The 12,898-nt window shown below is 38.5% G+C and overlaps 2 protein-coding genes across 3 annotated transcripts in view; one reads left to right on the plus strand and one right to left on the minus strand.

The window, feature by feature from the left end:
• The window catches only part of CWC27 (CWC27 spliceosome associated cyclophilin), a 128,905-nt gene extending 128,249 nt beyond the window's left edge, over positions 1–656 (minus strand). The window contains exon 1 of the mRNA XM_075739432.1: positions 466–656. Coding sequence (XP_075595547.1) covers positions 466–507 — 42 coding nt within the window. The 5' untranslated portion in view covers positions 508–656. The remainder of the gene's footprint in view (positions 1–465) is intronic.
• Positions 657–780: 124 nt separating this feature from the next.
• SREK1IP1 (SREK1 interacting protein 1) lies at positions 781–11,922 on the plus strand. Of its 2 annotated transcripts, none has more exons than XM_010297984.2 (5): positions 781–926; positions 3,674–3,721; positions 5,308–5,448; positions 7,526–7,604; positions 9,511–11,922. In XM_010297984.2, the coding sequence occupies exons 1-5, from the start codon at positions 914–916 to the stop codon at positions 9,698–9,700; spliced, it is 471 nt and encodes a 156-aa protein (XP_010296286.1). In that variant the 5' UTR covers positions 781–913; the 3' UTR covers positions 9,701–11,922. The 2 variants fall into 2 exon arrangements, with proteins under 2 accessions (XP_010296286.1, XP_075595563.1); XM_075739448.1 differs by lacking the exon at positions 781–926 and adding an exon at positions 2,189–2,253.
• The last annotated feature ends 976 nt before the right edge of the window (positions 11,923–12,898 follow it).

A 12,898-nucleotide genomic window follows, 5' to 3' on the forward strand; every position in this document is an offset into this window, starting at 1 on the left:
TAATGTCCTTAAGGGCCGTATCACCCGAAATTGACTTTAACCAAACCAGTACCACAAGGCAGAAATACTACTACCACCACGCGCGTATCCCCCCCCCCCCCCCGCCTCCTCCCCCCCCCCCCACTCCCTGCAACATACAATTTCTTCATACCTCCCATTCAAAAGCAACCGTAGTGCACACCCACCCACCCACCCCGCACAATGCGTACCCCCCTCATCCTAACACGCCAGCACGCACGTAGCGCAGCCTCCGCAGCCGCTCTCCCGACGTACCCCCCTCGCCTGCAAAGCACCCACGGAGCACTGAGTTTCCTCAGCCGCACCCCCCGAGGAGCGCACACCCCCCTCAGCAGCAGCCCCCCGCCCGCACACTTACGTTACGGTACGGCTCCCCTCCACCCGGCGGCCTGGCCTGGCCTGGCCTGCGCCTCGCCTACCGCAACCCCTGCCCCCGGCGAGCCTCACCTTGCCGTTGGTGGGGGGTTCCTGGATGTAGATGTTGCTCATGGTCAGGAAAGGAGCGTCCCGACAGGCGACCAACCGCCTGAGCTCGACGCTCAGCTACACTTCGCCGCGAAAGCTTCCTACCACACCGAACCTCCCGCCATCTTGGACGCCTCTATGCAGCCCAGGGAAGTGGGGAGGAGGTTGCCCAAGCCAGGAGGAAGGACGAACGGATGAGTCTCCGGTCGGAGTATCTACGGGAATCACTGAGAAGAAATTCCTTTCACAAAGACTTCGAGGCTTCTCCAGACACCTGCAGCTCCTCCCCGTGGTTCCTGCCCGGTACGGAGATCCCCCGTCCTCCCTGTGAGTGGCGCGGTCCAAGAGCGCACCGGTCGAAGCCTTCCGATGGGGAGGGGCGGCGCTGCAGGCCCGGGTCGGGCCGGCGAGGACGGCGACGGGAGGCGCCATGGCTCTGCCGGGTAAGGGCACCTAGCCGGGTCAGCGGGGAGACAAGGGGCAATAGCCGGCTGGCTCCTGGGCTGGGATATTGGGAAGGGGAAATAAGGTGAAGATTGTTGGAAAATTACGCGGGGAGGGTGCGCGACCGCGCGTCCTAGTGGGAAGTGTGAGGCGGGGAGGGCGGTGGTGTGTCGTATCTCCCTAAGGCCCCAGGGGCTGCCGGTGAGAAACGTTGCTCTGGTCTGCACGGCCGGTTTTCTAAACCAGCTGGCATGGGGGCTGCGGGATAGCTAGCTAGCTAGCCAGCCGCGGGAGGGAGCGTGGTATCAGGCCAGCTGTCGGCGAGTGCAGCCATGCAGTCGCTTCCTTCTAGGCCTGCGGGCCCTCTCCCCAAGGTTTTGGATGAGTGATCACCAAGTGCTACGTTCCTATTGTCTGTGTAAGCCACCTCCTTTAAAGTTACATCCGAAGAATGGTTGTTGTCAGACTTGGGTTTCCTACTCATCTTCAGGATTGTTTTGGATTAATGTTTGTCCTGCTAGACCATTGTTTAAATAGATCTGTTGAGAATGATGGTGGGACTGGACAGGCAGAAACACGTATTTGCAATGTATTTAAATCTGTGTTAGCCAAACACACAGCCATTGTTTTATAATTTTTTCTTGATCTTGAGACATGAGGAGTGTTTGGTTGGACAAGCCAGAGCTTTGGTAAGTTTCTTCTCTTAAGAAAAGTTAAGACCTTAATAAGCTTGCTCCCATTTTAGAAGTGTTTTTTGAGGAAGACATCTCATGTTGGCGTTCAAAGGTTTCCAAAGCTTTTTTTGCACCCTTGTGCTCCATTAAATGAACGAGGTCCTTAGTGATGGTTGCTAGTGTGTTGGTTGTTAATTTTCTTCAGGATTAACACCTGGGAAGAAGGGAGTGAGAAGAGGAAGCTTCTAGTAATTTATTTGCTTTTAATCATCTAAAACTTCATTTAGTCTAAACCCCTGCTTCTAACATTTATTATTTAAGGCCGAAACCACTAATATTTCAGTCTTAGGAATTTGGTGACAATGGTCTTGTCATCTGCTGTGTGTTTCTGTTGGAAATCCTGACAAATGGCACCTGCACGTATTACAGGAGATTTTGTAGCATGTGCGTGACTGTACTGACCTCCCTTGCATGGAGTACCAAATCTTTACCTACCTACAGGTCAGTTATGCAGTAGGGCTCAAATACTCAGTATTTCTGAAATCTGAGACAAAATAGGTAACTTGGGTGATCTTGCTGTCTAGTCACAGGCTGTAGTGAACAAGCAGATGCTGTTTTGAGTATTTCTTTGGCGTGATGTTGCGAGATACAGGTATATTTTTTGCCTTGCTTCTTGATACTTCTTCCATGTTCCGTACCTCCTTACCTCTCATAGGTTTCTCTGAAAAGATACTCATAAAACAGGCACCTAAACACTGCTGAATTTATAGGCCTCGAAGGGAATTTGCAATACTGAGGTTGGGGGATCTGCAGAAAACTTTGTGTCCTAATGGAATGTATGTGTCTTTCTTGCTTACCTTTCCAGTACTCTTCCGTACAGGGCATAGACCAGTGAGTTGTCCAAGTTTCCAAGTTAGTTTTTCGACCTGGGGTTTGAAGGCTTCTCTTTTATTTTGAGTATGATTTTCTAAAGACAGTGCTTGTCTCAGTACAGGAAAGTTTAAATTCATCAAGCTGATGTACCCCCTTTGTGGTTCTCTAATTTCTGTCATGTAATGTTCTTGTTATGTTTGCTTAATTATTTATTTAAATAAACATTCTAGTTTTCAGAAAACTGCATATAATTCTGTAAGTCACTGGTTTTTTCATGATCTATTCAGTTGGAGGATAGAAGGGCACCTTTTGATTTTGGAAATTCAGTTGTGAGTTTCAGTTTGAATAGACTGCAATGATTAAAAGCAAGACTAATCTATTTGGAGGGGCAGGTCTTTGGGGTTTCTCTTCTGAGTCATGTTCTACTATGTCTATTTAACTTAAGTTTGGGCTCAGATGGGAAAATCACACGTTTTCTGTACCTAACATTTGCACTATTCTGGTCCTTCTTCCTGCATACCATGTGCAGACTTTTACTCTTCACTTTATTCCACATTTGCTTTCTTGCACCCATTAATTCTTTAATTTGGTGTAATGTATGTTGCCTGGATTCAGAATCATTTAACAATTTGTTTAGCGCTTTTTTTTTTTAATTGCCTCTAGCTGTCTTGTCATTTCAGGATTGGTTGTTTATCTCTTTTTTTAATTGCCTTTTAAAGATAGTTCTTGTAATTAAAGTATAAATTACTTCAGAGTTTCCAGTGAATGTCTGTCAACATCCGTGTATTGCTAGAATTTATAAGTACACTTTCTGTGCACAGTTATGGATCACAGAATGTCAGATTACGGTGTTCATACTGTAACTAAACAAATGCATAGGCTTTCAGAGAAATGGAATAATTATTAAAATGGAAAGATCATAATAAATCAAATGAGGATTTGGCAATAAGTTACGTGAAACTAAATGATCCGTAGCAGTTTATAATAGCCAAATTTGTTCTGATAGATTACTGCAGAGAAAAGTGACCTTGGAAATGCACTGGTTTGCTTTTCTTTGAGGTTTTTTAAGATATCTTGGTGTACTTAATACTCTGAGGAGTACTCTCTCCTATCTGTATATTGACATTATGAAGGCAAATTTAAAAGAAACTTGAGAGTTCTGTTTATGAACATCTAATTAATGAAATTTTCTCTTTCAGGTGGAAATAAGGATAACATCAGAGCAGGATGCAAGAAGTGTGGCTACCGTAAGTCTGTACTAAGCGATATGAAGTTACAGCGTTTCCTTCAATTTATGATGTTGGAACTGCCTTTTGAGGAAGGGAGGGGGGGAATAAAAAAGAAGTGTTCTGCCTTGTTGCCCAGACATTTGTCAGTTTAAATTACCTTTTTTTTTTTTTTTAATTTATTTATTTCCTATTCATTCTCTGGCTTCTCACACCTATTGCTGCTTTTGAAAACCCTTGAGTTTCTCAGAAGAATAAAGTATACTATGGTATTAATATATACTGCATTTGCAATGAATGACTTGAGAAACTTTGAATTGAAAGCTTAGTCTTTGATATCTACTGAGATTAGTATTTGTGCTTCTTCTGAATCTCACTGCAAACTTAAGGAGGCATTTCAGATCAAGTTAAGTCCAATTTGTTTTAAAAGAAAAAATAATTTAAAGTCTGTGTGATCTTCTGTGCTAAGAAAATATAGTACTTTGTGTGTTCTATATTTCAAGAAACAGTTAATTTTCTCACAGTTCTGTAGTTAGCATTTAGATCATGCTTTGCAGTATGCTCTGATCATATAAGCATGTCTGTGGCTACTCTCCTGATGAATGGAGACAGGTCTTAGTGAAGATTTTAATTTGTTAATCACTAACTTATTTTTAGAACAACGGATGGGTGGACATTGTTTTGCAGTGAATTGTGTTGAACTTCTAACAGAGTAATTTAATCTGGTTTTTTTATGAGTGTTATGTGGGGTGAAGTGGAAGAAAAGCTTGCTTCGTTCTTTCACTGTAGGCTTTGCCTCCAACAAGTTTTGTCAATGAATTGCTTTCTGTATCTCTTCTTCCAAAGGAACATGGATATCAATATAGATTTAGTGCTTCATTTCTACATGCACTAAGTATCAGAAGCTTTCTGGAAGAGAAGGAAACTTATAGTCAAATCACACAACCTGTATTTATGTTCCTAAAAGCTCTGTCTTCAAGCTGTAGGTATTTTAATATGAAGAAGAAGAGTTTATTTCAATTGCTACTTGAATTCCTGCTTCTTTAGCTTAGTTTCTCACAAGCCATATCTTCAATTTGTTCCTGTTTCTCTTTATTATTCCAATAGATGCATTCAGTACAAGGTTTCTAGCTCTGGTCATGATTATTGATAAGTAACTTAGAAAACTAAAAATACTAGTCAAATTGTAGCTTAGTATTATGTGCTGGTTGTTAAACATTATGTCTCATAAGCGAATAAGCTTCTATTTTGCTAAAGAGAGACAAAAAGAGCGATATAACATGCTTGCTGTAGTTTTTCAAATACTTCACTTTCTTCAAGAGGGATCCAAGACCATTAAAAAAATAGAAAGTAGAAGTTGGACAAAATCTTTAATTTAACAGAAATAAGAGGGAGGTCATAAAGCACTATTAAATGGAATAACATTGCACAACCTGTCAAAATTCTTTGAGGCTTTTTCAAAGTAAGCCTTCTCCATCCTCGTTCACAGATTGCAGCCTAGCCTTTTTTCACTTCTCAAAACTGAATAACACTAAAATGGATTTTCTTTAGTTTCTGATGTTTTTGGTAAATTGTAATTTTTCTTTCTGAATATTTGTTTTGTTCAGCTGGTCATCTGACATTTGAATGTCGAAACTTCCTCCGAGTAGATCCTCAAAGAGATATTGTTTTGGATGTTAGCAGCACTAGCAGTGAAGACAGTGAGGAAGAAGAACTACAGAGATTGCAAGCCATGCGTGAAAAAAAGAGTAAGTTGGTTTTTGTTTTGTATTTTTCTTTAAGACTAAATTGGATAATGGTCTTCTGAAGTACTGGAACTCTCATTTTTGCCTTTTTGATAACTACTATTAGTTCTTTTAGCCTGTGCTTTTAATGTAGGTCTTTTACTTCATGTGTTCAGACTTCAGAGATTTGACACACCCACATCTTTTTTTATTATTATTAATTCCTGTCATAGGAAATTAATAATGTACCCATTTGGAGCATCTCAAAAAGAGCTCCTAAATACAAAAGATTATAAAGAATGTTACTAAAAAGCTGCTCAGGAGAAAAATGACATGGAAGTTCTGAATTAAACTTTTGATTATAGCATGTAGCTTAAACATCTTAAAGTTGATAATAACTCTTTAATGAGAAATATGATAGCTGAATTTCACTGCAGTTTCTAAGTAGTGTTTTCACTGAAACAGCTAGTGAATTGAATTTAAACATTCATATTTGGAGAAGTACTGTTCTCTGTTTGGAAGGTCTGAACATGAACAGTGTGTCAGAGAGTGAATAGATAGGTTATTTAGCAGATATTTGAGTTCATTTGAATTTGGACTCCAAAAGGCTGTTCCCCTAAGTAAGAAGGGGAGCTTGTTTCACCATACAATGCATGAATGTTCTTTTGCTCTGCCCCTCAAAAGGTCATGTTTTGTTCTGCTGCTCTCGCATTCCAGACTCAATGTTCAGTTCCTACTAAAGATGCTATTTAGGAAGGAGAAGGGATAGATGGAACCCTGTAATTCGCTGGAACACTTCAAAAGAAGTGGGTACTCTGCTTGTCAGGAGTGCTGAATTGGTACTGCAACAGTCCTTTCTTGGAACAAGTCTCTTTGGAAAAACTTGTTCCCACTTTTTACATGCTTTTGTTTGTAAGGAGGGTTTTTTGTCCCTAAACTGATTGAAAATGGGTATTTGCAGGAAAAACACATTTACTTGATCTTGTAATAACACTTGTTTATTATATGTCCTTTCTCAAACTTTGGCTGCTATGTGTGCAGTCAGTAATCTAGGCAGGATTTTGCCATTTTCATGTGGCCTCGTCATTTTAAGATTTTTGCGTTGTTTGCCCTTACATTTTTTCTAAAAAAAAAAATAGTTCTTTTTCACACATTCTTGTTCATGGTTTTTAATTGTTCCAAAAGGAATTTGCTTTTTGTAACTCATATTGAAGTCTTTCAAATTTTGTTCCAGAACATACAAACCAGTAATTTCTATTTGTGGTAGCAAATGAATAACCGCACTAGTATGCAGACTTCATGGAAAGTTATTTGTATGATAGAAATAAGATTAAATGTTTTAAACGAGCTATCGTTTTAAGGCTAAATTGTAAAGCCAGTAGTTTCCTATTAGTTGACACTGTAATGTGTATATGTAGTGGACTTGCATTTCAGAGAATTGAAAAATACTTTTTGAACTGGTATAGAGAACTCTAAGGTCAGAAACTTCATCCAGTATGATAAAAATATTGATTAAAAATATTGCTTCTAAGTGAAATGTGAAGACATACAATATTATACAGTGTTAGGGCAGGAAACAAACATGACCAGATGAGGCGTGACTCTTCTGCCAATTTTTGTAGACAGTATATTGGCAGTTAATTCAAATTTATCGTAGTTATGGCACAGTTATTTGTGAAGTGTGAAATGAGGACATGTAAAAATAATTCAGGTAAGCATAAGGGAATTTTTTTTTTTTTAATATGTTCTAGTTAAATGATCTGGTTTCAGACTTGGGCAAGTCTTAAAATACAGAAGAGCAAATATGAAAACCTAAAGCTGGTGTAAACATACAAGAAAAGTCAAAACTTTTTGCTATGTTTTATGGGCCTTCCTTCATTCTTACTGCTTAGATCAAAGTAATTAGAATGTGAGTGTTATAAATTCTGCTACTCTGCAAAATATTTCTGAAATTGCTGTACTAGACCAGAATTTGGAAGTAGGAAAAGAAAAACATTTAACAAGAATTTTGTAGTAACTTTACATTGCTATTGAAGCCACTTTTTTAATACTGATCTTAATTCAGACAAGTGTTTTGTGAACTGTAACTTTTTATCCACAGATTTCAATGAGGAGGAAGAAAAAAAGAAAGAAAAAAGAAGAAGCAGAGAAAAAACAAAATTAAAGAGACCAAGGAAAAGGTAACTCTATCACTCACCTATTTTAATTTCAAAACAACTTTAGAAATGTTTCTGTTGTTTGGATTGTTGGAGCAAGTCCAGAGGAGGGCCACGAAGCTGATTGGAGGGATGGAGCACCTCTCCTATGAGGACAGGCTGAGAGAGGTGGGGTTGTTCAGCCTGGAGAAGAGAAGGCTCCGGGGAGACCTTACAGCGGCCTTCCAGTACCTGAAGGGGCCTACAGGAAAGATGGTGAGGGACTGTTTGTGAGGGAGTGTAGTGACAGGACAAGGGGTAATGGGTTTAAGCTGAAGGAGGGTCGATTTAGATTAGATGTTAGAAAGAAATTCTTTACTGTGAGGGTGGTGAGGCACTGGAACAGGTTGCCCAAATAGGTTGTGGATGCCCCATCCCTGGAAGTGTTTAAGGCCAGGTTGGATGGGGCTTTGGGCAATGTAGTCTAGTGGAGGGTGTCCCTGGCCATGGCAGGGGGGTTGGAACTAGATGATCTTTGAGGTCCCTTCCAACCCAAACCATTCTATGATTGTTTCAGAGAAAACATTACCTCTTTTGATGCAACTTCATTTGCAAGTACATCTTTAGTTTGAAAAGCTTCCTGTTTTCCAGTGAGGACTTGTTTGTTCTTTGAGTAATAGTAAAACTACAGGCTTTCTGCTGTGGAGTTAGGACCATGGAAGTCTAGGCAGTTCTAGCAAGCTGGAGGTCTGCAAGTCTGAGAAAGCAGTGCTCCCTCTAACTGTCCAACACTAGGCCAGATGTCGTGAGAAAAGAACAAGGAGTCAGGAGGATTATGGGGTTGGTCCCCGGTTTAGCTCACATGGAGAAGCCTTGCTGCAGTTCAGAGACCCTAAGATTCCTTGTGTGTACACATGCATGTGTAGACACACACATGCACACTCTGAGTAACATGTAACTATCAAAAGGAAAACTTCTATAGTTTTACTTAGCATGCATTGAGTTTTAATGTTCCTGTTATTGTAGAAGCCTATAAAAAAGTGTTATTTCAATTTCAGAGGAAAATGTCTTAATACCCAAATTTATTGTGAATCTGAATTTTGGCCTGCTGACTGATAGACTGTGCATGAGACAACATCCCAGGAACTGCACTGAGAGCTAGGAAATATTTAATGTATTTGGAGGCCACAATAAGAAGTTTTTTCAGAAAGAAACAGAATTTAACACTGGCTTTGTTGGCGTTTTCCCCCTTCCTCATTTACATAGTGTGGCTCTAATTTACACTTATGAAGATAGTAGAAAAGAGTCAGTCTACTGACTGTAGTCTCTACATGCAAGTAATTAATAGTTAATCATGTAAACAATAGCACAAAACTGCCCTCTTGAGTGTAATAATAGTGAATTTTCTTTTATTGTCATCTTAATTCTTGTATGTACATAATCCCTCATCACTGCTGGTTAGAGACCAGTATTACCAGCTGCAAGAGCATCCAAATTTGTCATATCTGTTTCTCATAGACTTTTGCATGAGAGAAATACATTAAGATTTGTCTGAAGGCATTACTATAGCATTGTTACTGATCATGTGATATTTTAAAAGCTGGAAGCTGTATCTTAATGTCATAATTTCAGTTTTTTGTAGATCTGTACTCCTAGGTGTTTTCTTATTGAAGGTTGAAAAACACAACTTGCCTATTCCATTGTTAATTAATCTGTAGTATAAACATACTGCTTTTCTGGCACAATAGTCAAATTAGAAAAGTTGTTGTTCAGTATCTCAGTGATGCAGACTGAGATATCAGCTTTCCAGTGGATGCTACTGTATGAATTCTACACCATATTCAATTTGTGACATTATATAAATACTGAAATTAAAACCCCCACGTTATTCTGGTGGCATTTTCCTTCTTTAATTACATTTCAATCTGGATATATATTTTTTTTTTACTAGATCTTCCTCATCAAGTGCAGCTGAAGAGGATGTGCCAAAGTCAAAAAAACAAAAATCACACAAAAAAGAAAGGGAAAAGGAAAAAAGGAATAAATCTAAGAAAGGAAAACATCATAAAAAGGAGAAAAAGAAGAGGCAAAAGGAAAAAAGTTCGTCTTCTGATAGTTCAGACAGTTCTAGTAGCGACTGAGGTGCTGGCCTATTTTTGCATTCACGTCTGCAGAGAATATGATCTTCCTTTCAAATCAGATTTATTTATGCTTTGCAATGCTGTTATTTTAAAATGAGATATATATATTTTTAAGAAATCTATTTGCAAATATCGGTGCTTCAAATTATTAAATGGACCATTTGAGAAAAAAAATCCGCTCTTCTATTTCAAGTTTCTTAGTACACAACTTAACTGGTTCTTCACTGTTATTCTTAGTTCAGTTGTGATTAGTTGTGTTTGGAATCCTTTACACTAGGCTATGGTAAACTTCAGTTTGCGAGTGTTTGTGTAGAAAGATTTGGACTTCAATATGCTTAATGTCAGAAGGGTTAAATTTGGAAATTCAAGTAAGATTTTCTATTATGTTATCCTTTAAATGTATGTTTTGCCTAACTTCTTCTACTTACATACATTAATCAGTAAGTGCAAATATGAAATAGTGTTTGGGTCCAGATCAGGGAAAGAATGGGCAATGAGAAGCTAAAAGAGATTGCTCCTTCAAAATTATCTTCTAAAATTGGTATAGTCATTACGCATTGTTTTGGCAGGATCACTGTGAGCAAGCTGAAAACAAACAAAAGCAAACATAAGTTATTAATTTTTCTAAGTCTGTCCTTTCTGCCTAGGTTTTGTCCTTTTACAATTTTGGCCATTTCATCTTTGACATAAATATAGAGGACCACTTCCTAACTAACAGCAAGATTGTTTACAAATTTCTAAGAACCATGTTAATACAGTATGTGGTGATTACTGCCTACGTAAACCAAACCAGGAAATTCAGAGACTTGCAGTTGACAAGAATCATGAAGCCTCCATTCATTCTAATAAAACTCTCATTGAAAAGGCAACAAACAAACAAACCAACCTTTTGTGGAATGTAAGCAATCTATGACGTTGAAGTCAGTAGTAAAATTTACCATTTGCCATTGGGAGCAATGTTAAGCCTGTCAAAATTTTACAGCTGGATTCTGGGGTATCCCATTCATATCTTGTACTGTGGTAGGGTGGAGGTTCAACACGTACTGATGCTTTTGAGTTGAGCAGATTTTAAGTGTGTAATCCTACCTCTGAAATGCCTAAACCTCAAAGTGCCTATGAATACAACTTCTTGAAAATGCTCTTCACGCCTTTGGTTTTCATTTGGGTTTTGTTTGTTTGTTTGTTTTGGTTTTTTTCTTTTCACTTAGAAACAGAACTGCTTCCACCTGAGCAGCTTGACGTAGAGCTGCAATGTAAATCTCACAGGAATCAACATATGAGGAAGAGCAACACCTAAGCTTTCAGAACAATATTATCCATTGTCTATGTTTTTTACAGTGGGTTATAGCATTGAGTTAGTACAAAAGGCTTTATGGTATTTTAATGGTTACTACATTTGGCCTGAAAGATACCCAAATCTAACTCTGTCTTTCAAATTTTTATTTCTCAGACCAATACCCTTATTATTGGGCAACTCATGCTGTAGATGCTGTGCTAGCGAATGTTAAAGATCAAAATACTCATGGAAGCCACAGAGCAAAGAGAAATAATCTGTAACCTTCTCCATAGGTCTCTCAGTAGAGGATGGCAAGAGTCCTTGTATCTGCTCTTTTTCTTACTGGCTTTGGTCCAATCTAAGTTTTCATGTCATATATTGAATGACAAATTAGAGAATGGATAGAGGCTTAAAGTTCAGAAAAGCAACTGGTGTATATTTTAGGAGTCTTCCTTATACTTTTGTGTAGTTTCAAATAGCCATTTTGAATTCCAGTTCTAATTGTTGAAATCAAAGATTACCTGTCTAAATGATAGCACAATTACCTTCCATGTAGCATTACAACAGCTATTTATGGTAGTTACAATGGTATTTTGTACAAGAGTGTAAGGCATGAATTTCAATGTTTGTGTTTTGCTACTTGTTACTAGTGTACATAGATTTTCATATTGGAAAAAGGTTTTTCTAATTTGAACAATTTAAATATCTCTATTCTCTCAATTCATGCATTTATGTAACAATATTGTGTCAGCTTATTTTTCAGGCCATATTCTCATTTTACTTAAAGATGTACATTAAAGTAAATAGATTTTGCCACAGAAGTGCTTAATATTTCGTTGATAGATCAGTTAATATACCTGAGATGCTGCAATGAACAGTTCTCTGCCAAGTTAATATTTACTAATCTTTAAAAGTGGTATTAAAATAAATATTATTGTTTTTCTTATTTGATGTAGCCATAATTTTAGTGAGTCTGATGTGTCGTAACAAATGTTCTTACTTCACTTGAGTCTCAGCTCGAACCAAAATGCCTACTCTGATTCCAGAAAAAGAAGTGACATTCAGCAGGTTTAGGTATCAAAACAAGACTTCTAATATTAAAACTCAGCTACTTCTTCACTCCTGTCAGTTGTTACTAGCTTCCGTTTTCATGAATCACACTTTCAAGGGCAATACCTGATGTAACTGCAGCTGTACAGGCCAAGATACTGATTGTATGCCTGCTGCTCAACAAGCACCAAAGGTCTTACAATATGAAGGTGATGCCAGTAGAAACAAGGACTATCGTTCCTTGTCAGCTTACCTCAGTTACAGAATGAAATGCCTATTTTCAGAAAAAAAAAGAAAAAAAAAGCAGCTTGTGAGTATGAAGAAAAGCAATGAAGGCAAGGACATGGTAAATGGATAGAACAATGAAGAGTCGACAACCTCCATATGCCTTACAGTGAGCTCTGGAATAGAAACCAACCTCTGTCAATAGGTACCAGGAAACAGAGTAGATAACTGGTGTTTCCTTCAGTTGTCTTCCCCAGATAGCGGAGGAAAAAAGTGCACGTCTGCAACCCGTCTACTAGCTGGGGAGCAGACTCCGTGCTATAAAATGCACCAAAGGCTGGAATCACTGAATCAAAGCTGAATTAAGCTGTTGCTTTACAAATAGCTAAAGGAAATACACATTCACAGCACAAAAATCACAGCTTCATCATTCTCTGCAGCATGTGAGACACCATGGAAAACCCTTTAGCCTGTTCTCATGACGTAGAGTATATATACTTTATGTACCTAGAGTAATAATTCTTTTTAGCACAATCAAGTAGGTTTGTGTAACATGTTTTAACTTAATTTGACTACATAACAGATTGGCAGGAGGATTAAATAACAATGCAATAATCTTTTTCTCTTCAGATTTTGCTAAAGTTACA

The sequence above is a fragment of the Balearica regulorum genome, chromosome Z (assembly GCF_011004875.1).
Source record: "Balearica regulorum gibbericeps isolate bBalReg1 chromosome Z, bBalReg1.pri, whole genome shotgun sequence".
In the NCBI taxonomy this organism is placed as follows: domain Eukaryota; kingdom Metazoa; phylum Chordata; class Aves; order Gruiformes; family Gruidae; genus Balearica; species Balearica regulorum.

What these genes read in the sequence shown, in the direction of transcription:
- SREK1IP1 (XM_075739448.1), top strand. An exon ending in ATGCAAGAAGTGTGGCTACC is followed by an intron (nt 3,722 to 5,307) that starts GTAAGTCTGTAC and finishes TGTTTTGTTCAG; the next exon opens with CTGGTCATCTGACATTTGAA. An exon ending in TTAAAGAGACCAAGGAAAAG is followed by an intron (nt 7,605 to 9,510) that starts GTAACTCTATCA and finishes TTTTTTTACTAG; the next exon opens with ATCTTCCTCATCAAGTGCAG.